We start from the raw sequence: 24,403 nt of genomic DNA, 5'->3' as shown, positions 1-24,403 counted from the left end.
GCACGGGGGCTCCGGTGCCATGGTCTCTTGTAAAGCTCAGCCACCCCCAACTGAAAACACACCTCCCCAGCCCACCTTAGACCTGTGAGTGGGAACAATAAGTCCCTGAGTTTGGAGATTATCTGTTATGTAGCATTACTGTAGCAGTAGCTGACTAATACAGTTCATCTGGCCTTTTCTCTGGGCATGTGTAACTCCATACCTTCTTAATCCAGAAAACCCTCTACGATGTAAACGTCTTACCATTCTATCATCAAAAGAAGTGGAACAACCCTCTAAGATACTTTCTTCTCCCTCGACAATCCTATGTCTTTAATGACTGTTAAAACTTCATCTGTAACGCCCCTGTCCTGGCTGCTTCAGTCACTTGTGAGTATCTACTAAGTTGCCATTACGTACAAGAATCCATGTCCCAGTTATTACGCCACTTGTGCTCTTCTAAAGCAACTTTGCCCGGACTTAGATGACGATCCAGCGTGACTGCCTGCCCCTGGGAATGCTGCAGAGCCTGAATTCTAAACCTCTAAAGCGTAGACAGGGCTGCGTAGAGCGGTTCTGGGGAAAAGGGCCTGCCCGAAGCAAGATGATGGAGGGAGACGCTTCAAGGCTCCGTCTTCCCACAGAGGCTTTGAATAAACAACAAAACCCTGCAGGAACCTCCTCCTCAAAGCCCCAGAAGGTAAAGGACGGCAGTAACGGGTCAAGCCCCGGATCACGGAAAAGGCCGCTGAGCAGCAGGAGGGCCTCGTGGCGCGGGACTGGCTCCCCAACCCCCCACCAGCTTGGCTGGGAGCCACCTGCGCCCCCCCTGCAGGCCCCTGGCCCTGGCTCCGGAGGGGGCAGAGTGGCCCTCGAGTTCCAGCTGGGGCAGGGGTGTCCGGCCCAGGCTCGAGGCGGCTTGAGGCCTCGCTCCCAGAACGTGCCCCAGGAGCAGACGGCGGCTCGCTGAGCTCTCCTGCAGAGCGCCGTGGGACACAGCCGGGGGCCCGCCTGGGGCAAGGGCGGCTGAGGGACACTCAGGGCAGCGCCCAGACCACGAGGCCAGTGCTTCCCGGGGAAGAGGGGACAGGAGTTCATGTCCCTGTAAACAGGGGATTCCTGGGCCACATGCACATGCCCGAGACCCATGCCCAGAAGGGTCTGGAGGCCCTGCCCTCCGCCCTGGAGCTGTGCTCTGGCCTCACCGTGTGGAGAGCACGCCCGCACGGCAGTCTGCAAAGACCGGGGCGGGTATTTTCTCTTCACCCTTCTCTGGGTGTTCATTAGCTCCTGGCTTTCGAGGGAAGCTTTGTTACAACACTAACTGGATACCGGCCTAAGGAACAGATGCCTCACAATTGAAACTCCAGCGATAACACCTTAAATATCAAAATGTCCAGGTGTTGACAAAAGGTTATGAAACAGCAGGAAGTGATGGCCCAGGCGAAGGAGAGGATGGAAGCATTAGGATCCACCCACGAGGAGGGCCAGACCTGGGCCATTCCAGACAAAGACTAAAAACCACCTAAATATACCCAAGGAAATCGTGGGGGAAATTAAAGGAAATCAGGAAAACCATAGATGAACACAGAGAGAGTACCAATAGAGAGATGGAAATTATGAAAGGAAATAAATTGAGCTGAAGAGCACAGTAAGAGGAACTCAAAATCCCCCAGAGGGGCTCACCAGCAGACTGGAGCTGGCAGGAGAAAGAATCAGTGAACTCGAAGACGAGACCATTGACGTCATCCAGGGCGAGGAGCAGAAAGAGGAAGGAGTGGAGAAGAGTGCTCAGAGCCCGAGGAAGCTGGGGCCCCGTCAAGCAGACCAGTGTATGCGTTGTGGGGGGCCAGAAGGAGAAGAGAGGGAGAAAGGGGCAGATAGAATACTCAAGAAATAATGGCTGAAAACTTCCCAAATACAATGAAAAAATACGAACATACACATCCAAGACACTCAGCAAAGCCCATCCAGGATCAACCACCCTGTGCCATGTTATAGTCAAACCGTCAGGTGCCAAAGAGGGAGAATTCTGGGAGCGGGTGTGGCTTCAGCAGTTGGGCACTTGCCTCTCACATGGGAGAGCCCAGGTTTGGCTCCTGGTGCCTCCTAAAGATAAACAATGAGCAGACATCAAACAAAAACAATGAGCGAAAACAACGAGCAAGACAATGAGCAAACAACAGCCAAAAACAAATAGCAAGCAGAGAGCCACATGCGGCTAAATATAAACGCCAGGACTAATGTGCTTTGCTACGCCATTTTTTTACTTCCTATAGGACCTAAAAGGAAACCGTACGCAGTGCAACGATAAGTCAGTGCTTTTGGACTCATGACGTAGAACACGTGATTTGTGACATAAAGTGGGTGACAGAGGGGCGTGGGAACACAGTTTGTGGACACTACTGGAGCTAAGTTGGTATGAAAGCAAATGAGTGTCATAGATTTAGATGCTGGACTTAAGCCCATGGTAACTATATAGATAATAACGGAGAACAAGGAAACGCACAGAGGCAGAGAGCAGAAGACAGAACGCAGCGGGCCGGGCGGGGAGAAGGGGCGTTGGGCGGATGGGGTGGGTTTCCGTCTGGGGACTTGGGAAGTTTTGGTAAAGGCGTGCGAATGTGGGAGAAGGGTTGCGATGGGAAGCTCATGTTGATACATGTTCCCACAACCTTCGGCACCTAACGCTGACGGTCACGTGTAACCCACGGTGCCGGATGGGACCCGGCAAGAGCGGAGAACAGGCTCGGTGGAGGCTGGCGGCTGTCAGCCGTGTTCAGCGTCTTGACCTTGGTGCTGCTCGTGGGTGGAGACGTGGGTGAGGGGCCCTGCCCTTAGGTGAGGAACGTGGCACACGAAGGGGTCAAGGAGTGTGATGCGTGCATCCCCCACACAAATGTCCAGAAAATGGATGGACAGATGGTGGGTGGATGGATGGATGAGAGAGAGATGATAGATGGATGGATAGATGATAAACAGATAGATGATAGATAAAGAGATGATAGATGGACGGATAGATTAACAGATGGATAGCATGATACTACACATACGGGAAAACGTTGAAACCGGTGGGTCTGGGTCTCCGGGTGGGGGGTGCGGGGGCTCTGCATGGGGGTGTGTTGTTATTACTTCCGTAACTGTCCTGTGAGTTTGAAAGGATTTCAGGAGACAGGGGTGTGTGGACACCTGTTGGCTCTGTCCCCGCCACCCTCCCCCTCCGTCGCGCTGACCTCTCACCCCGCCAGGCCCCGGTCAGCCTCCCCAAGCTGCCGCTGCCCCTGGAGGAGCTTCTCGAGCACGAGCACCCAGCGCACCCCAGAGCGGGCCCCGAGGAGCCGTCCCGCCGTCCCGGGGGGCTGCGCACCCCGAGGGGCTCACCTGGCTGGGGGCCGCCTCCATGGGCTCCTTCTGCAGGATCCAAGTGACCGACTCGGCCAGCGGGGGCGTGGTCAGCGAGCCGCCGTAGGTCCAGTAGTCGGGGCAGGCGGGCAGCAGGCCCGAGGGCTGGAAGGGGCCCACGGCCACCCGTGCGTCCTGCGAGACGAGAGCCACGGGGCAGTCAGCGCTCCCGAGAGGTGGAGGCGGCGCGGGGGGACGGGAGCTTGGCAAGCGCTGCCCCGAGACGAAGGCCGCGGAAGGCCGCGGGGCCGGGCGGGCAGCAGCAGCGAGCAGCGCCCTGCCGCGTGCCTTGGCTTGCGTGACGCGGGTTTGCGAGCCTTGGCTGTGAGAAGGGGCACCCTTCCAGGGCACCCTTCCAGGCCAGACGGCCGTGGCCAGGAGCTCATTCTCCAGAGACTGCCCTCCGCGGAGCGGGGGTCCCGACACATTTCCTTTTTTTGTTTGCTTGTTTTTTTTAAAGATTTTTATTTATTTCTCTCCCCGTCCCCCCCGCCCCCTGTTGTCTGCTCTCTGTGTCCATTCGCCGTGTGTTCTTCTGTGTCCGCTTCTATCCATATCAGCGACACCGGGAATCTGTTTCTTTCTGTTGCGTCTTCTTGTCGTGTCAGCTCTCCATGTGTGCGGCACCATTCCTGGGCAGGCTGCACTTTCTTTCGCGCTGGGCAGCTCTACTTACGGGGCGCACTCCTTGCGCGTGGGGCTCCCCTACGCAGGGGACACCACTGCGTGGCAGGGCACTCCTTGCGCGCATCAGCACTGCGCATGGGCCAGCTCCACACGGTCAAGGAGGCCTGGGGTTTGAACCGCGGACCTCCCATGTGGTAGGCGGACGCTCTAACCACTGGGCCAAGTCCACTTCCCACATTTGGTTTTTAATTTATTTTTATTGTGGGAAAATAAATCTAATATAAAACCCGCTGTTTTAACCTTTTTAAGCGTGGGATTCCGTGGCATTGCTTAGATTCTCGACGCTGGGCCACCCCCCACCACTTCCAAAGCTTTTCCTTCACGCCAGACAGGACAGCCTGCGCCCGTCAGGCGATGCCCCCCCTCCCCCCGGCCTCCCCCAGGCCACAGCCTCGAATCCACGCCTGGTCTGCGCGGGCTTCAGACGTCTCACTGGACTGCGTCGTAGGCGCGCGTCCCTTTGCGCCTGCTGTCACTCAGCACTGCGTTTTCCAGCTTCGTTCCTTTTCATGGCTGAACAATATTCCTGTGTGACAGGCCACCCCGTGCTGACCCGTCTGGCCCCGGCTCCCGGGTGCCAGTTTCCTTCTCGCAGGGCGTGGGCAGGGGAGGCACTGCCCCTTCCCCTTCCGAGGTGGGCCCCGCGCCCGGCAGGACGTGCACAGCGCGCGCCCGGGCCCCGGAGCCCTTTTGCCCGCACGTGGCTTTGTTGCTTTCTGGGTGCTGTCAGCTCTCTGTTCCAGAGGACGCAGGGGACCCCGCCATTCGCGCACCCCACGGCAGCACCTCACCGAGCTCCCCCAGGGAGCCAGCGTGCCTTGGGCGCCAGGACACAGAGTCGACAAAGCGGACAGACCTACTGCCTCTGTGGAGTCACGTCTTACAGGAGGCGAGCGGGCGGCAAGCAGGTGACTCGTGCAGCATTTTACGTGTGACTGACAGAGAGAAACAAAGCAGGCAGTGGGATAAGAAATGCAAGGGAGGGTGCTGAGGTCAGCTCAGCGACAGGTTGGCTCGGAGGGAAGGCAACGCAAAACTTGCAGAAATAAAGGACAGAGAGAAAGACACAAGAGAGGAAACAAAGCCGGGACCAGGGGACTCACAGCTTCTGGAACTGAGAGCCTCGACCCTAGTTTCCACATCATATTTATTGGAAACTACCGAGCAGCTGTTTGCTATCAGAACTGCAACATCAGCTACAATAAGAGGGAACAACTGCAACAGCCACAACAATAGAACAGGTGCAACATTTACAATAAGGAACAGGCGTAACATTTACAATAAGGAACAGGAAAGCCAGTTTCCCACAACAGGAGGGGGTGCATTTTAAGTGCCTCTGAGATGGTGACCTTTGAGCAAATACGCCGGAGGCGAAGGACAGGTCGCTAGGGAAGGGCCTTGCAGGTGGTGGACGCGGCCAGGGCAGAGGCCCCGAGGCAGGGTCCTGCTGGGTGCATTCGAGGGCAGCAACGGAGCCCCGTGGCTGAAAGAGCGACCGAGGATGGGTGCCATGCTCTCGACAGAGCGCGGAGAGAGACCCCTTGACTGGCACCAGCCTGGCACCAGGGGGCTTTTGTCCAGAGGCGGGGGGCCTCAGGACGGTGCGAGGGAGGCACAGGGCCCCGGGGCAGCAGGCGCGGGCAGCGTGGGGCCGGCGCGGCCCAGCCTTGCTCTCCACAGCGTCCTGCCCCCAAGGGAGGACGCTCAAGCAGGAAGAGGATGTGCCCCTCTCCCCTAGCAGAGCCCTCTCGCCCGTCAGATGCTTTCGTCAGATCAGGGACCCGGGGGCTTCCCCACTGGCCCTCACCCACCAGCGGGAAGGACGGATGGGTTCACACGGACAGATGCACGCCCACCCTTGACTGCGCCACTCGCTTGTCGAGAGCACTCACGCCACTCACCCGCGTCAAGTGCCCAGTCAGCAGTTTTGAGCACTTCCACTGTCCGTTCCAGAATGTTCTCAGCCCCGCAGGGGAAACCCCACCCCCTTGGTGGCCAGCGATGGCGCGGCCCAATGCGGCCCCCAGTTAGAACGTTGGTGACTCTGAAACGCCGCCTCGTTCTCTCGTAGAGCCGGCCGATGGCGGGCGCCCCCGCGACGAGCTTCTCTGAATTCAGGGACGCGGCCGGGGGATTTGCGTTTGGTGACGTGCGACAGCTGCCCCGAGCATTTCAAAAGCGGATGGGAGGCAGGGAAGTAAACACTCAGAGAAGGAGGACACAGAGGTTAGTTGTGGACCCCGTAGCCCGGGGAGAGAGCCGAGCTGTTCACCTGGTAGTTTGTATTGGAAGAGACCAGAGCCCTGAGCAGGTGAGAAAGCCCAGAAAGAAACAGCCCCGGGGAGAGAGACACGCCTTACCCCAGCCTACAGCTGAGATGGGAAGGAGCTGGGGCCACGGAGCCTCAGGGCAAGAAGGAGGCTGGGCCTGGCAGCCGTGGGCAGCCATCCTGCTCCCACACGGGGCAGCAGGCCTTGGTGAGGGAGTAGCTTACTCTTTATGGCCTCGTGACCGTGAGCTTCCACCCCAAATAAACACCCTTTATTAAAGCAAAAAAAAAAAGAAAAGCGGACAGGCAGGCACGAGAGAGTCCCCGCTCCTTGTTCACAACAGTGGATGCTGCACCTCCGAGGAGCCTAGCAGAAGAGTTGGCCTATCTGCAGCCGTTTTGTCTTAAGGAGGCGCTGGCCTCTGCGGTCAGCATGTCCACTGCACAAACCTTGAGGCTCACGGAGGGCAAGTTGCTTGCCCAAAGCTGCACAGCCAGGAAACGAGGGTCACGGACTGAGCGTGGGGAGAAGTTGCGACGTCTCCATGCGCTGCAGAAACTTGCAGAAGTGCTAGGTTCCCAGATGGAAACCACCCGACGCCAGAGCGCTGAAAGCCCCTTCCCACTCGCTGCCCGGGAAGCACAGGCTGTGCTCGCTGGCCCGTCAGGCCCTTTGACTTCTTCAGGCTCCGGCCCTCTTACTTGCAGGGTGAGGACACTGTGGCCACTGACCAGGCCGGGGCCAGCCCAGCGCTCCTTCCTCCACCTGCTGAGGCTTCTCCTCCCGTGAGATTGGGCCCCAAATCCCCGGCCCTGGGGGGCAGGGGAGGACAAAAGACCCCCGAGTAAACAGAACTTCTCAGCCAGTGTACTCCTTCCCACCCAGAGGCAGAGACCAGACGGAGGGAGGGGGGCACGGTGGGAGGTGGCCCCGGGCTGGGACTGGGGGATGGGCATGGTGGGAGATCACCCCAGGCTGGGGTGAGGGTTGGGTGTGTAGGAGATGGCCCCAGGCTGGCGCTGGGCTGTGGGCGCAGCGGGAGATGTCCCCGGGCTGGTGCTGGGGGGCGGGCACGGTGGGAGGTGGCTCCGGGCTGGCACTGGGGGGCGGGCGCAGCGGGAAATGGTCCCAGGTTGGCGCTGGCCGGGGTCCTGCGAGGAGAGGAAGCGGCACCGAGCTTCCAGAGCAGCCTCACGGGTTCTGGAACTGGCCAGGGCCTCGGCCAGGCCGGCGCGACATCAAGGAGGGACGCGGGGACATCAAAGGCGCAGCGCCGCGGGAGGGCCGCTCCCGCTCCCCCGCCAGCCCAGCCGCCTCCTCCGTCCTGGAATTCTTGGGCCCCACGGAGCCGCCCCTTCTTGTTTGGTTCTGAATAAATAAACGCCGTTTCTCTGAAATGTCCACGGCTCCCTCAGCCCCTTCCCAGGGGACCCCAGAGGACAGCCCATTTCCCCCGCCCTCAGCGCCGGCCGCGGGGCGAGCCTGGCTGTGCCAGGGGCAGCGCGGCCCCGCTCCAGCCCCAGGCCTCATCCCCGACGGCCTGGTCTGAAGCCGCCCAGAGGCCCGTGTTGGGGCACGCGGTGGACATTCAACTGTGGGCAGTCGGCGCCATGGACCCAACGGTGTCCCCAGAACACCGTGTGCGTGTCCTCGCCCCAGTGCCGTGAGCAGAAACTTATTTGGAAACAGGGTCATCGAAGAGGTGGTTGGTTAGGACAAGGCCACCCTGGACGAGGGGCCCTGGGTCAGCAGCACCGTGTCCTCGGAGGAAGGGGGAGAGGAGCCTCAGACGGACAGACAGAAAGGAGGCCGGAGGTGGACACCGACTCACCCCCGCTCGCCCTGCTCAGGCCCTTTGGACTCCAGAGCGAGCCGGGAGCCCAGGAAGCACGGGCCTCCTCGAGGCCACCCGTTCATGGTGCTTTGTCACAGCCGCCCCCCGTTCGTGCTTATTTCTGCTGGTTTTAGAACAGAACGTCACTAGGGGACGCCAATGTCTGAGACAAGGCTAAAGAGCTGTTAGAACTCATCGATACACTTTTAAGGTCTATCTCACGACAGTTACTGAGTAAATAATCCCAGCGGCAAGCAAATATGTCAAAGCTTGCCAAGATCTGTCTGAGCGGGTGAACTGGGGAAGCTCACCACATCCCACACGCTCGCCTTCCGGGGGTGGAAACGGATCAGAGCCGCCGCCACTCCCGGGGCAGACCATGCGTTTTGACTTCTGGAACTGGGATTGGACTCGTCTGCGGTGCTCTTTCTGCTAAAGTGGCTTCCCCTCTTGCAGATGAATCATTTAAGCTAAATAATTCTGCTTTTCAAATTAAGTTGATTTCCGCATACGTAGCTTACCTTGTGCTTTATTTTCGGCAGGACTTCCACCAATTTCTGCAGCGCCTCGTTGTGTGCGCCCAGCTGCTCTGCGCGGACACGCCACGAGGTTCGTTTGAAAAGGCAAGAGACAGGATGGAAGCACATTTCACTGCAAATCGCCCCGTAATTCCCACACTCCTCTCTTTGTCAGGAGGGCTCTACCCGGCACACAGTTACCTTCAAAAACACGCCGATTACAGCCAAACCATTTTCTCCCATCACCGCTTCTTGGTAATTTGGGTATTTCACAGAATTCCAGTGAACTAAATGCAGCTGAAACATAGTGGAGACAGAATTCACATTTATCATGAAGCAGTAAGAAAATAGTCACTGTCCTTTCTGTACAGCCGACACATGTCGACTGGATTCTTAAGAAGAATCAAGTCACTGCATCTGGTGTGTGGAATCCTTGGGTCTCCAAAGCAATTGAGAGGAGTGGGAAGGAATCGCCCATGTATTCCTGGGCAGAGAAAAGGGCGAATGTTGTTTTTCACTTTGTAAAATAGATATGGGGCAGTTTGATTACTTGCTACCTCTTAGTTTCTTTGAATGAGAATTGCCAGGTAAGAGACAGGATACTTAGTTAAATTTGAACTTCAGATAAACAATGCATGATTTTTAAAAATATAAGTATGCCCCAAATGCATTTTTTTAAAGGAAGTACCAGGGATCGAATCTGGGGCATCATGCACGGGAAGCAGATGCTTAACCCCTGAGCTACATCCGCTCCCCAGTGACAGCTGGTGTTTCATTTGTTTGTTTTCAGGTGGGACCTGGGATTGAACCACCGTCCTCACAGGAAGCACGTGCTGGACCACTTGAGCTACTTCCTCTTCCCTGCACTTGTATTTGTATTTTGGCTAATTTGGGCGTCCCTGCCTTGAACTGTATTTGTGTCTTTATTTTCCACTTGTTCTGTTTTTCTACTGCAGGAAAATAGATTTGGGATTGTGGCCTTTAGAACGGTTCAAGCGACAAGGTTTTAGATCAGAGCTGGGGCAGACGGGGAAGTGGGTTTTCTGGGTAACTCGGGAGCTGGACGCTGAGCTCCCCGGGGTACGGCTGCCCGGGTGCCTCCTGAGGCCGAGCCCGTCCTCCGGCTGAGCCGGGCTTGGCTCGGGAGTCCAGAAGGGGTGTCGGCACGTCTTCCTCCAAGGGCGCGGGCGGAGGGGCGGTGCCCACAGAGGGTGATGCCAGCCGAGCCTGGAGGGTGGGCACAGCCAGCCCCTGGCCTCCCAGCGTCCCCGAGATCCTGCTGGGCGGCGGGGCCCCGGGGGCCATGCAAGGGGGCTCCACGTGGCCAATGAGCCCGGGGAACCAGGGCCTGCGAGGGGCGGGGCTGCCCCCTGCCACCTGCCGCACACCTGGCGTGCCCCACCTGCTGCTCCAAGCGCGATTCGTAGAAAGACAGCTGGGCCCCGAGGCTGCCCTCCCCCTGCTTCCTCGCAGGCCCCTGCTCTCCGCGCCCCCAGGAAACGCCACGCCCGACACGGGCAGACAGGTGGGCCCAGCAGCCCCCTGGGCCTGGTTCCCAGTGAACGCCCACGGGCCTGAGCGCACCCCCCTGCTGCTCTCCCAGTAAACGCGCAAGTGCCCATCAGAGAAGCAGGCCTGGCACAGGGGCTCGGGGTACTGTCCTTTCCGTTATTTTGTAGATTGGAAAATGCTCATAATACAACGTTGGGGACAATCTCTAAGCGCCACTTACAACCCCCACAGTCGTATATTGTCTGCAACTTACAACTACTGTAGTCTGTAGCTACGACCGTTCAACTCCACTTACAACCGCAACGGAAAACGTCGGTTCCTGGCTTTTCTCCCCACTCATTGTCTTTACTTACTCCCACTCTGGAGTGTTGCAAGTATCTCTTTAAGAAGATGCTCTTTATTGAAAAGATTTCGGGTTCTCGATGTAGGGCCGCGAATGCCTTGCAGCGTGGGAAGCTGCTGGTCTCTAGCCACCGGGAGCAGTGGCTGAGCCGCAGCCTTCAAGAGCTCAGGCTCTGGACTTGAATAGCTGCTGTCTGACCTCAGCAAATTGCTTCACCCCTCAGAACCTCAGTCTCTTCTTCTGCTAAATGAAGATGCCAATAGGACAGCTGTGTGATGACGTGGTGGGGGGACCCACTGTTCCAGTTTGCTCGGGACGGTCCTGGTTTGAGCCTTGGAAGCCCCACAAGCAGGACGGCTGGTCACCCTCCCGTAGAACCTGGCCCACACAAAGCGGCCCGTGCGCGCTGCCGCGGTGACGCCCACTAACCTCTGCGGGGAACGTGCGGCTGTCCACCGTGTGCTCGGAGCCCCACTCGTCCGCCGCTCCCCAGTGGAAGTGGAACTGCTTCAGGGTGTAGTGGTTTTCCAAGGGCCCCCCGCTAATTCCTGGGGGGCGACACCAGGAACGCGGGGTTATTCTCTCTGACCGATGGGCTGTGCCCTGCCTGTCCGCACGCACTGCTGAGATGACCGGCTGAAGCGTCAGCCTGGGCCGGGGGGGCTCCTTCTGCCCCGGCGTCCCATCCCCTGACCCCCCAGTAGGCTCCCAATACCCCTTGAACGGGTGCAGTTCCAAGTGCTGCCACGAGGCGGCACCACGGGCCTGTGCGCCCTGGAGGCAGCAACGAGAGTGCGCCGTCCTGGGCGATTTCCAGACTTTTCTTCACTTAAAAATTAAGGCTTTTGGACCACTCTGTGATCCAAAACTTCCTGTAAAGTGAATCCCAACATAATGTCAGCTTCACAAGAGTCTTAGATCACCGAAATTCATATATACATTATACAGTACTTCCCCAGATTCACCATAAAACCTTTTCCCTTCCACAGTGATAATCTTTTAACTTGTTTATATCATATTTCCTGAAACTGATGTACAGATGCCGAGACAATAGCTTTCAAACAAGATGACATCTGTGCTTACTATGTGGTCCATACTTTAGGTTGTACAGTTTTCTAAATTTTTTAGTTATCCTATGATTTGCCTTATGGTTTACATTATTAGTCTGTCGTCCCCTATATGTTTTTGGTGTAATATTACATGTTTTATATTCATCTTCGTGTACTCTCACAAAACTCCTCTCTTGCCCCCATATTTACCTTGGTTCCATCCATTCCACATCCATTTTCCCCTCCCCTTGGGGCCCACAGCGACAGCCAATCTCCATTTCCCGAGAAGCCATGTCCAGAGATACTTGCAGCAGTGTTCAGGGCCTGACTTTCTCAACTGCCCTAATGCCCTGGGAGCCATCCTTTCTCACGAGAGATAAAACAGTTCTCTCTATTTGACGGCATTAGTCCTCCCCAGGATGTGGGTCCACCCCAACTCTCACTTCTTGGGTCTCTTCCCAATGGTACAACCCACATGTGCAATGGACACAACCAATCCAATGTCCACAGAGAAAATGTGGAATGGGTGTGGGAAGGGTAGCCATGGTGGCTGCTGGGTTTGGGGAACGGGAGGAAGAGATGAGATGTGGAGGCGTTTTCGGGACGTGGAGTTGTCCTGGGAGGTGCTTCACGGACAATTACGGGACATTGTAGATCCCCCCAGGGCCCACTGGATGGAACGTGGGAGAGTGTGGGCTAGGATGTGGACCATTGACTATGGGGTGCAGTGATGCTCAGAGATGTACTTACCAGGTGCAATGGATGTGTCATGATGATGGGAGAGAGTGTTGCTGTGGGGGGAGAGGGGGGTGGGGGCGGTGGGGTTGAATGGGACCTCATATTTTTTTAATGTAATTTTTAAAAATAAATAAATAATTTAAAAAAAATTAAGGCTTTTGCATTTTAAAAAAAAAAGGCAGTTTAAATCCCACCACCAAGTAATCTCGCCGAATCACACGTGCTGAGCAAGGGTGTTTGGCGCACGGCTTCTGAGCGCCAGGCCCGGGCTCTGGCCGCCCCTGCCTTTCCCGCTCTCCCGCTGGGCCCACCGTGGAGTCTCGGCGCTTACCAGCGAGCTCCGGGCAGCCCTCCTCGGCCGCCATGGTACCTGGCGTGGCCTCCCCGGGCGCTCCGGCTGCCTGGCAGGTGCGGGCCGGAGGCCGTGACCTGCGCGTCCGTCCCCTGGGAGCCTGCGGGTCCTTGGGCACCCTAAAGAGGCCAGTAGGTGCTGGGGGGGGGTCTGCATCTTCACAAGCCCCAGGTGGCCCCGGTGCCGGCCACCAGGGCGGCTTGGCTCAGTTGAGGTGGGGTCCCGCAGGAGCAGCCTCGACGGGCAGCGAGGGACGCAAGGCAGGGGCCGGGGGCTGCGTCCGCGAGCCCAGGACGCCGGGGCCCCCGAGGCCGGGGAGGACGGCGTCCTGACGTTCGGAGCTGCCCCAGGAAGCCAATGCCGGGCCAACCTGGAAAACGGCGCCAGCGCGCTGGAGGGATTAAAGGGGCGCCGTGAGCCACCTTTTTGGCACAGCTGCACAAGCCCATCCAGCCTTTCCTCTGACTTTCCCCTGACTTGCTTGATCGAACCCCTCTATGTGCCCAAAGCAGGGAAAACACATGGTTTTTATAATAAAAAGTGATCGTAGCGGAAAACGCTGAACCATAAAGCAGACGCAGAGCTGGCCCGTGCCGGTCCTGCCTCGGTACGTCCTGGCCCGAGTCCTAGAGCTTCTCACTGTCCTTCTTCACTCAAAAACGAGGACAGGGAAGCAGATGGGGCTCGAGCGGTTGGGCACCTGCCTACCACACGGGAGGTCTGGGGTTCAGTTCCTGGTGTCTCCTAAAGAAGACGAGCAAGTCAGCGCGCTGCTGCGACGGGGGGGCGCCGTGAGTTCATGCAGTGAGTTGACATGCAACAAGGCGACGCAACAAGATTACGCAATGAGGAGTGTGGGAAAATAGCTTGAATTTGAGTGTGGGAACCTGGCTTGAAGTTGAAACGTTTCCACAATGTGGATAAGCAGTGTGGGCTTAGGAGCACTGGCCTTGACTAGATGGAACGCTGTCTGGTCAGCACGAAAACTGTCTCTGTGAGGAAGCGTTTGAACTTTGTACGGCCTGCTCCCTAGCAGTGCAGGTGCTGCAGCTTTCATAACAAGCAGCCTTGAAAGTAAACATAGATAACTACGGCTTTGTAATTGCTAATAAATATGATGTGGAAACGAGGGTCGAGGCTCTCAGGTCCAGAAACGGCTGAGCCCCCTGGTCCCATCTTTAATTTCTCGCTTGTGTCTTTCTGTCCTTTTATTTCTTCAGTTCTGTGTCACCTTCCCTTTGCGCCAACCTATTGCTGAGCTGGTCTCAGCAGAGGAGACACGAGGAGACACAACGAGAGACACAACGAGCAGGGAGCGGACGTGGCTCAAGCAGTTGGGCAACTTCCTCCCACACGGGAGTCCCCAGGTTTGGTTCCGGTTCCTCCTAAAAGACTACGAGGGACACAGAGAGCGCTCAGCGAACAGCACAGAAAGCAGACAGCGAGCACAAACAACAATGGGCCGGGGGAGAAATAAATAAGTATTTTAAAAAACACAAAAAACGAGGACATCGGTCTAGAACATCCGCAGGATCTGGCCTAGCCTTAAAATTCTGTGCTCTGCGTAAGCTACTCCTCTATTCGTCTTAAACACTCAGAGGAATTCCACCGCAAGAAGAAATACAGGCGCGCGCTGGCCCGACAAGCCTGTGGAAACGCCGCCCACTGTGAAGTCTCAGCCACGGGCACGAGGGGCCTTCCCACGATGAGACAGCAAACCCGCCGGGCTGGGTGGAGGAATTACAAGAGACGTCGACGGAGATTTTCTGGTGCAAAAAGCACGAGGGGGCACTTCTCCCTCTGCTTGCCGGCTGCTGCAACACAGCTGACGGGCTGGCTTAACGTGGGAAAGCGCTGGCTCATGGTTTTGAGGCTCAAAGTCCTAAACCGAGGTGTCGGCGAGGCGATGCTTTCTCCCCAAGCCTGGGGGTCCTGGGGCGGGCCGCGGCGAGCCTGGGTCCCCGGCTCTCCCACCCCGTGGCGAGGCGCGCGGCGGGGCCTTCTCCTCCCTCCCCTGCGTTCCCTCGACTTTCCGCTCGTGGCTGCTCCCGTGGTGTCTCTGTCTGTGGCCAAATACCTTTGCTTCCGAGGACCTCGGCCACGTTGGACTGAGGCCGTGCTCACTCGCTTCGGGCAACTTAACTGACGTCGGTGAAGCTGCGCCTGACACGGGGGCTCCCAGCGGGGGGCAGGGCTGGGGCGAGCAGCCCCCTGTGGCCGTGAGTCCACCCCCGACGAAGTGGAGAGCCGGGCCCATGGCCCCTGCAGGCTCGTGTACTTGAATTTCCCAGGAGGGGTTAAGCCTGCCGTAGGTGAGGCGCTTGCGTGAGGATTCGAACTCAGGTCCGACGCCGGAGGCTGCGCCCCTGCTTCTAAGCCGTCAGAGCCAAACGTGATCTCAGGGACTTGCAGAGCCCACACAGGAGAGGCTGGCTTTGTGCGCGCTTCTTGGTGGTGGACGGGGCTTAGGCGGGCTGGCCAGCCCCGGTGCCTCCGTGGGACCAAAACGCCCCGACCAGGGGCTGAGGGGCCAGCCCGGGGGCACAGCCTGCTCACCTCTGGCCAGCTTCCCTCCAGGAAATGACCGGCCCTGGGATGCAGACTCGCAGCGTGCTCGTTCATGCACAGCCTACGCTAGCTGTACTACCCTTTGTAGAAACATCTAGAAGGTGGGCATTTGGGGCAGTGGAGCTGGACACAAGCTGGTAGAGGAAGATATCTGGCTGCCGTTTCAAGTCCTGCCCGCTGAGCTGCCAGCCAGGCACCCCTCTGTCCCTCTCACCACCCTGCCCTCCAGTTACTTGCACCTGGCAGGGCCCGAGGGGGCACCCAGGAATCCCGCTGGATGATTTGTACATTCAGTCGATCATTCGGCTGGTAAGCGGCTCTCTGCGTTACTGTGGAATTCAGCCTTTCCCAGCTTGGGACCCGCCTGGGGTTTTCAGGGAGCTCTGCAGAAAATGAACTGCAACTTGGCTCTGTCTCCAACTTGCTGTGTGACCTTGGGCAGGTTGCTCAGCCTCCCTGAGGCTGATCTTCTCCACCTGTGACGTGAGCAGTGCTGGTGCGATGCAGCGAGCCACGGCAAGGAGTGTGCTTCATGAACCGTTCTCAAACGAGGACGACAGGTCAGGCTCGTGAGCCATTGACACTGCAGGGGCTCCGCTCCTTTGTGGAAGGTGTGAACGGAACGGCCCTTGTCCTCTCCAGCGCCGGCGCGCTGGGCTCCCACGTAGGCACACGAGTCCGTCTCTAAAAAGACTCCAAATCCTCCACCAGGTGGATGTTTGCCAGCCCCTGCCAGGGAAAACCTTGCAGAAAAATCACTCCCCAGACTGTGGCTGCCAGAGAGGACGCGGGCATGGCAGCGCCAGCCTGGCACGCTCGGGACGCCACCGCTGCCCCTTCCTCGGCAGGTCAAGGCTGGACGCAGGAGGAGACGTGAGGAGTCCTTCCCGAGCCAACCCCTGCGGCCGGGCCGGAGACCTGGACAAGGCCCCCCGCCCTGCCCGGACTCCGGCTGCCACCCGGGGCCCTCGCGCAGCCTCCGAGTGGCGGGCGCCCGGGACCCGGCCTGCAGGCGCGGCACGTTCCCGGAAGACCCCGGGGGAGGCGCCTTGAGCCCTGGGGTGCCCGCCCCCCAGGAGGGCACGCAGGACCCACGGCTCAGGCCGCATCTGGCCACTCGTCCATGGAACAAGGGACGTGCCTGGCGTGGCGCTACCCTGGCTGGGGACGGAGAAACTTCCAGGACGCCCTGAAAAGCTGGCTTTGCCTTCACTGCTTTGGACAGGCAACACTGGAGCTTTTCAGGAAGACCGTGACCACACGGAGGTCTGGGCTGGGCGTTCCGGACGTGGCTTGGGCGAGAGCGACCCCCGGTGTCGAGTGGCTGGAGCTGCGCCCGGCATCCGGCACTTGGGCTGACAGAAGCCTTAAGCCCTTCAAGCCTCGCTGGAAGAAAAGGAGCTCATCTGAAAGCACGGCCCGGGGTTGGAAGCCCTTGAGTTTAAAATCAGGGCCAGAGAGCTTCATCTCGAGCCTCCTTCAAGGTAGAAGGATTTTACTGTGACAGTGTCTCCAAAATTAGCCCCCAAAATAGCGAGCCCGCTAGCACAGCACCCAGGGTTTTTAAAAGCTTTTTATTTTTATCCCCCCCTTGTGGCTTTTTGCTTGCTGTCTGTTCTCTGTGTCCAGTCGCTGCACATTCTCCTGCGTCTGCATTTATTTTTATTTATTCCTCACACCCCTGCTTGTGGCTTGCTTGCTGTCTGCTCTCTGTCCAGTCGCTGCATGCTCTTCTGCATTTTTTTTTGCTTGTCACCTTTTTTTGTTGTTGTGTCACCTTGCTGAGTCAGCGCACCACGGCGTTCGGGCAAGCCCGCCTCCAAAAGGAGGCCCGGGGCGCAAACCCAGGCCCCCCATACGGTAGACAGGAGCCCACCCGGTGAAGCCACAGCCGCTTCCCGCCCAGGGTATGAATTTAAAAAGCACGACGGCGCCAAGTCACCCCTTCCATCGCCACAGAGCAGAGGCGCTGGGAGTGGGCTCTGGACCAGCTCCCCATGCCTTCCCGACGGGGTGCCTTGGTCCAGCTGGGGAGCCCCTTCCAGCCTCATTTCCCCATTGGGCACGTGGGGAGGACCCCAATGCCGACTCCACAGGGTCGTGGCAAGGACTGAGGTGACAGAGGAAATAAAAATCAAGACGGCAGCCATCGATAGGCTCAGAGGGGGACAAAATGGCCCTCGGTGAAACGGGCCCCTCCCGGGCGCTGGGCGTCAGTGCTGGGGCAAACGAGCACCCGGTCCACGCCACGGCTGTGCCTGCCTGACGAGCCAGCGCTTATTGAGCGCTTACTGCATGCTGAGTATCACCCGAAGAACTTAGTGTTCCCAGGAGCTGGATCCCCGCCACCGCCCCGCAGGGCGTCAGCCTCCTGGAGATGAGCTGGCTGCCACCCGGGAAGTCGCTCGCCTGCTCCGGCCCCCCACGGCCCCCCTGCTGTCCTGCCTGGGCCCAGCCGCCCAGCAGTGCTCGGGCCCAGTTCTACTGCATTTCTTGCCAGCAAAGTCAGGAACCCAATTCAAGGCCACAGCCCTGGGTAAAATAATCTCGCGGTGGTTTTTCTCAGCGACGTGGAAGTGCCAGGGTCATGCCCTTTAATTAGACGATACTAATGAAAGGACACGGGGAGCCCAAACCACGAGAAGGTGGCCTTTAGCCTGCAGCCCCCAGGATCTGCCTTTGAGGGGTTTGCTCACAGCAGCAGCCGTCCACCCCTGCCCCCCCGCGTTCGGGGAGCGGCTCACAGAGGGAGAGTCGGGCCCCACCCCTGGGGGCCAATGGCTCCCAGGTGGCCTTGCCCCAGTGGTACGGCAGACACCGTGGAGAAGCCGCCATCTGCAGTTCTGAGCTTCTACCAACCAGGCAGGCTTTGCAAGCCCGGGTGCTTAAGGCCTAAAATAAGTGCAAAAGGAGCTCGGCGCGGCCTCCTCCGTCCACACTGCAAACAGCAGGATGTCGCGGCGGATCGGCCTCTTCCCCGCGCCCCTCCGCCATGTAACAACGCCCCGAAGCTGTCCAGCGCGAGGGCGGAGGTTTCCGGAGTGTTCTCAGGCCCCCGGTGGTCTCCGTAACCCCCTCCAGGCCAGCAGGAGCCTCGTCGCCCGGGGGCCACGGGAGCCCCCCAGGGCGCGGCGCGTTCAGCTTAAGGTCATCACGAGCCAGCAGACTTTGGGCTCCAGCCCTGGTTTCGCGCAGCGGGGGCGTGAGCGGGTGGTTCTGAGACCCTCGGTCTCAGGCTGGACGTCTATAGAAAGGACAGTGACGCCGGCTGTGCCTGGAGCTTGCAAAGCCTCTTCTCGCTCCTGGACCCCAGGGGAGCTCGGCTAACGGCCACCGCCGTTGTCATCACGTGGATGGCAGTCACGGCTGAAAGGATGGCAGACATCGGCATCAAAGCAGAGATTCATGAAGTCACTCGCAAAGGCCTCTGGGACTCCTGAGACAGGGCCTGTGGCGGCACCGGTCAAGGGCCTCCTCAGGCAGCGTCCAGCAGGAGCGGGGCCGTGGAGGTAGAGCGCCGGCAGAGACATTCAGCCCGGCTGCGTTGCGGGCGACCAGATGAGCACACTCCAGTCCACAGGCTTTGGGGCACACCCAAAAGATGGCGCACGGGCACTGAGCCGAACGTCCCCAGCCCCGCCTCGCCCTCCTCCCGGGAGCCCTCCACCTGTCAGCTACGCCCCGTAAGCCAAACCGCTATGTAAACGCCGCCACTTCCTCAGTAAAGCAGACGTGCGTCATGAACCCGTCTCGAGCGAGTCTGTCTCCATCGTCCTCACCCCAACGAGACCCTCGTTCGACAGGGCCGCCCCAGCTGGGGAAGCGCGACAGAAGAGTCACTCATTCATTCAACAATCGTCCACGGAGCGGCCACGTGCCCCGTGCCAGGCCGGGCGCCGCGTGGGGAGAGCGCGAGGGAGCAGGCGCCGCGCTGCCCGCGTGGAGCCGGCGGCCGGGAGCAAGCGGGGGCTTCCCACGGGCCCCCTGTCCTCAGGCCTGAGAAGGGGACGTGCGGCCGCTGGCTCCTGCTTTAGCTGACGGCCCCGGGCACCACCGTCCAGCCCGCGGGCAGGGAGGCCCCCGGCCAGCCGCTGTCTCTGCGCCTTCTCTTTGTTCCCACTAGCGAGGACGCTGTGGGGAGCCCGGAGCTGGGCCTCGTTTTGACTCTTTCATTTTGAACAAATGGCAGTAGGTGGAGCTGTGGTTTAGGAATGCCAAGTGCCCAGGGCCTGCCGGGCGCCTCGCACACACACTTTGCTGCTTCTTTTCTTTCATTTAAAAAATTCTTAGGAATATGTATATATTTTTAAATCAAATAAATTTATTTTAGAGCAGTTTAGGTGTACAGAAAAATTACACGTGTGGGAAGCCGGTGCTCAACCACGGAGCCACATCAGCTTCCCGAGTTGGTTGTTTTCATTTGTTTTGCTTGTTGTTTGTTTTTGTTTATTCAGGAGGCACCAGAAATTGAACCCAGGACCTCCCATGTGGGAGGCGGGCGCTCAACCGCACAAGCCATCTCCGCGCCCACTTGTCCCTGGCTGCCGTGCAGTACCGTCCCCATTTCTATCGCCTGGTTTCCCTCCCCACCCCCCACACCATGTGAGCCCCACGAGGGAAGGGATTCCACTTTCTGAGACTTTATCCCGGGGAGGCAGGAGTTGGGTGGAGAGGGTCATCTTCCCTGGAAGGACCCCGCCTCCCCGCTGCCCGTCCCCACGCCCTCGGGTCCCGCTGCCACCCGCGGCGTTCCCCGCGCCACGGAGGCCGCGTCCCGGCCCCAGGCTGCCAGGCCAGCTGCGCGGGGCCCCGACGCCCGGGCTCACCTGAGCCCCGGGCGGGGTCGGCGAACTCCACCTGGACCAGGTAGCCGGTGTTCCAGGCGTAGAGGCAGGACGCGGCGTCGTAGGCGACGCGGAGCGGCCGCAGCCCGGGGTCGTGCACGCTGTCGCGGGCCCGGATGTTGACGGGGGACTGCCGGCGGCCCCAGGGCACCGGGCCCGGGCCCTCCCCGAGGGGGCGCGCTGGGGACAGAGAGAGGGACACCCTGAGGCGGGCGGCACAGCGGCCGGGGCCCGGTGGAGACGGCCGGGAGCGTGGTGGCCGGACGGGCGGACCCGCCCTGGGGCAGAGTGAGAGGAAGGCCGAGGGCCGAGGGACGTGGGCCCCAGAGCATCGAGCAGCCACTGCCACGCTCCCCAGACCTCTCCCACCCAGTGGTCCCCAGCCCCAGCCACTGCCATGCTCCCCAGACCCCTCCCACCCAGCGGTCCCCAGCCCCAGCCACTGCCATGCTCCCCAGACCCCTCCCACCCGGCGCGTCCCCACCCCCCCGGCCTCCCAGGATGCCCCAGACGCCCCACGGTCCCCACTGAGGGGCCCACCGGGCCCAGCGGGGACCCGCAAGCAGCTTCCTTCCCTGCATCTGCTGCCCCTCCCCCTCCACACAGCCCCCGACAAATGGGGAGCGCCCCCCGGGGCGGAAGGGCCAGCCTGGACAAGACCAGAGGGATGAGCCTGGGGGCGCAGTGGGCAAAGAAGAGGGGCGCCCCACTGGGGGCCGTGAGCAAGCGGCTTGGAGGCGGCGAGGGCTCTGCGCTGGTCCGACTCCAATCCCCCGCGGGCACAGCAGCCCGTGGACGTCAGGCTGGAGTGGGAGCACGTGGGGGGACATCAGCAGGTGGCTGCGGTCCAGAGAGGCTGGCAGCCGGCGGGGGAGCAGCCACCCCACTTTGGAGAGCAGGTTCCCAAAAGATAAAGCCACTTGCTGCCCTCCAGGCTGAGACTCACTGTCACGTGACACGGAAAAGTAAAAACCCGACTTGCACGGCTGCTCCTGGTCATCTTGCACTAGTGACAGAAACACGCACCCAGACCCCATGGTCCGGGGGTCTCCCCTCCCGGAGGGCCCGGCTGTGGGGTCCCGTTTTCCCTGCTCTCTGCCTGCATCAGGGGCATGGTATTTGGCCTCCCCGGGCCTCAGGGCCTCGTCTGTGAGAACGGAGGTCGTGATAAGGAACGGCTGCTTGGGTTTGCCAAGAGGAGCAGATGAGGTAGGGAACACCTGCAAAGCACCAGCAGCCTCTCCCTGCGCCGTGGGCAGGGGATGCCTGCTGGCCCCCTTCTCCAGGCTTAGTGTGGCAAAGACACTTTCATTTCACACAGAACTCGCTTTAAGTTCCTTCAAAACAGGGACCAAATACATGCCAGGAAAGAGAAAGATGCGGCCTGGGCTCCCCGATGCACCCGGGGCTGCAGGCTGGAGGAGCAGCAGCAGCTGTCCGAGCTGCCCGTGCCACCATGGGGCCTTTGTCTGGGCATCCTTTGGGCACTCTCTGGGCATCCTCTGGGCACCCTTTGGGCACCCTCTGGGCATCCTCTGGGCACCCTTTGGGCATCCTTTGGGCACCCTCTGCATATCCTCCGTCTGGATATCCTTTGTCTGGACTTTGCTCTCACTTTGAACTGTGCCAAGGGCCCCAGGCTGCCACTGTCCCTTTTCTCCAAAGAACCTCGGAGCCAGCGGGAGCTGGGCCTGACCGCACCTCTGTGCCCAGGGAAGGGAGACCCGATCACCGTCCCATCCTGGGAGGGGAGGCGGAGCGCAGCAGCACACCCCCGATCACGCTGTGTGTGACCTGCCCCCGTGGGCAACTGGTGCGTCCCGCGGCTGCCCAGGCCTGGCTTTAAGGGAGTCCGCGGCCGCTGCGAGCACAGAGGAGGCCGCCCCCGCCCTCCCCAGGCGCTCCCGGAGGCGCAGGGCAGCTGGCCCGAGGCTCCCCTGGCTGAGCGGCATGAAGGTCCGCACACAGTGACACGTGTCCCCAAGTGAGAGGTGTCCATGGAGGAGGCCGCGTGGACACGGCGTAGCCTCCAGTGTTTCTTGTTTCACACACGATCCTCCGTGGGAAACGCAGGCGTGGGGCATTGTAATTCTGGTGCTCAAGTGTATCTCGGAAGGGAAAAACTAAAAAGTAAAATATCATCCCCCTTGCCAAGCCAGCAGCAATTCCTCGTGAGCTGTCCCTGCGTCCACAGCAGACCGAAGGCCCTGCCCCGGGATCGCCGGCTCCCCCGACACCCATGGGGAGAGGGCTACATTGGCGCAGGGGCCCCCTCCAGAGACGCTTTTCTTCTCCAGGTCAGGGCGCTTCTTCAGGAAATCGTCACTACCCCACCTGCTCCCACCTGGCCTCGGTCTCGGTGGACGGGGCACGTCCCCTGCTCACTCCAACGAGTGGAGCAGCTGGAAGGACGGGCGAGGGGTGGGACGGCGCAGGGAGGGATGGGACTCCTACCCCACCCTGTCTGGGCAGGGGGCTAGGGTGGGTCCCTAGGGACCTGGTTTTCCATCTCCATGCTAATTCCTTGAAATTCCCAGACTTCCTGCTCTCCAGTCCTCACTGCAGCTCCCCAAAGCCAGAGTCCTTTTGAAGCCTGGGCGGATGTGCCCACGTGGTGGAGGAGCCCACCTGGACTCCACATGGGCAGAAGAGCCCACCTGGACAGAGGAGCCCACCTGGGTGAAGGAGCCCACCTGGATGGAGGAACCCACCTGGGTGGAGAAGCCCACCTAGACTCGACATGGGCGGAAGAGCCCACCTGGGTGGAGGAGCCCACCTGGGTGGAGGAGTCCACCTAGACTCCAGATGGGCAGAAGAGCCCACCTGGTGGAGGCGCCCACCCCAGGGATGGAGTCCAGCGCGCCAGGACACCTGCCTTCACCTTCACAAGCCTCGGCCCTACCTCCCGTGAACCGGGAGGCAAACGAGGCCCTCCGCCAACGCCAGCGTCAGAGGGCGAGGTAGAGCCGGGCCGCTCGCCGGGCACCTGCTGTGTGCGGCTGCCTTCCTGGACCGAGCCATCCTCCCACGGCCCAGGCAGGCGGCCGAGCCCGGGAGGCGATGCCCTGCGCGAGCGGGCCGCCGGCCGAGCAGCCAGCCCCGGTGGGCCTGCTCTTTCCACTCCTCGCAGCGCTAAGGGAGCGAATTCCGAGGCCGTGGGTGCGCCCCTTGTGCTAGAGTGGGACCCCGAGGCCCAGAACGAGGAGGGCCTGGCCCAGGGCCACAGGCCAGAGAGGACCGGCGGGGAGGCCGCGGCTCGGCCACTCGGCAGGACCGGCTGCACCCTCGCTTATCGACCGTTTGCTGAAAACGTGCTTTGCCCGAGAGGCTTTGGGCGAGGGCATTCCCCAGCCAAGGTGCTTCCGCCGTGGCGGGGTGTCCCCTGGGTGGAGAGCCCGGGTGCATCCTTGGTCTGAGACCCTCACCTTCCCAACCACCCTGTGCGCCCAAGGCTGAAGGCTGGTCCACGGGCCAAACCAGCGGGAGACACACTTCCGCGCTGGCCTGGGGCGGCCTCCTGTCTGGAAAGACAGTCGTCGTGTCAGCACACACACAGACACAAACGGCGCCCGGGCCGCGGGGGGCTACTCACAAGCATCCTTCCCAAGGCTCTGCGCACAGCGACGCTGGGGGCAGGGGGGCTCCAGCCTTGCTGGGTGCCTGCGGAGGGTGCCCCACGCCCGCCTGGCCCAGCGTGGGAAAGCCGCGGCCTTCAGGGGCGCCCTCGCCCCCACTGAGCGCCACAGCATGGCGGGCCTGTTCGCGCACTGCCCGGCGGAGAGGGCTGGCTGCTCCCTGGCGCCCGTTCTCGCCGGGATCGGGCCGACGGCACGGCTGGCCCCACCGCTTTCCGCAGAAGGCACCCGCACCCGGGCCTCCTGGTTAAACTTCAACCCACCCCCGGCCCGGCTTCTCGGAGGGCGCTGGGTCTGCCTCCCGGGCGGGTGGACTTGGACAAGTGGCCTTCACCGTAGATGGGTCACTTGGGCCACCGAGCTTTGATCTGGCAAATGGTGGCGTTCGTGCCCCAGGGGAGTTGGCAAAACTCTGCAGAGAGACGGTTGCGAGGGGCGCGCGAGAGGCAAGCAGATCCGAGAGCAAAGTCTCCCTGAGTGGGGAGCTGGGAGCCGCGGGGCTCTCCTGCCCCTGGCAGCTCGCGCGCAGGCACGAAGCCATGCCATTGATCTGGAGAGGGGACAGGCAAGTCCAAAAGGACGGGGCCAGAGTGCTGCAGGTGGACGGGGCAGGGGGCCCGGGACCTCTGGCCAGGGCCCCTGAGAAAGCAGCACATCCCCATGCCTTCGTTC

General features: G+C 60.4%; 1 protein-coding gene across 6 annotated transcripts in view; it reads right to left on the bottom strand.

The window, feature by feature from the left end:
- The window catches only part of CA5A (carbonic anhydrase 5A), a 33,739-nt gene extending 9,586 nt beyond the window's left edge, over positions 1 to 24,153 (bottom strand). Inside the window, exons 1-7 of one of the 6 annotated variants that reach the window (XR_011646255.1) lie at positions 23,689 to 24,146; positions 20,079 to 20,276; positions 10,975 to 11,093; positions 8,892 to 8,987; positions 8,694 to 8,756; positions 3,361 to 3,516; positions 1,923 to 2,088 (exon numbers count right to left, since the gene is read on the bottom strand). Coding sequence is in view for 5 of the 6 variants with exons in the window: in XM_004459909.3 (XP_004459966.2) it covers positions 7,304 to 7,489; positions 8,694 to 8,756; positions 8,892 to 8,987; positions 10,975 to 11,093; positions 20,079 to 20,276; positions 23,689 to 23,845 (819 nt within the window). In the remaining variant the exon portion in view is untranslated. The other 5 variants (XM_004459908.3, XM_004459906.5, XM_004459909.3 and 2 more) reach the window with 5 other exon arrangements.
- Between the last annotated feature and the right edge of the window lie 250 nt (positions 24,154 to 24,403).

The sequence above is a fragment of the Dasypus novemcinctus genome, chromosome 18 (genome assembly GCF_030445035.2).
Source record: "Dasypus novemcinctus isolate mDasNov1 chromosome 18, mDasNov1.1.hap2, whole genome shotgun sequence".
NCBI lineage: Eukaryota > Metazoa > Chordata > Mammalia > Cingulata > Dasypodidae > Dasypus > Dasypus novemcinctus.
The sequence above is the reverse complement of the archived record's forward strand: the minus strand, read 5'-3'. Positions and strand labels throughout refer to the sequence as shown.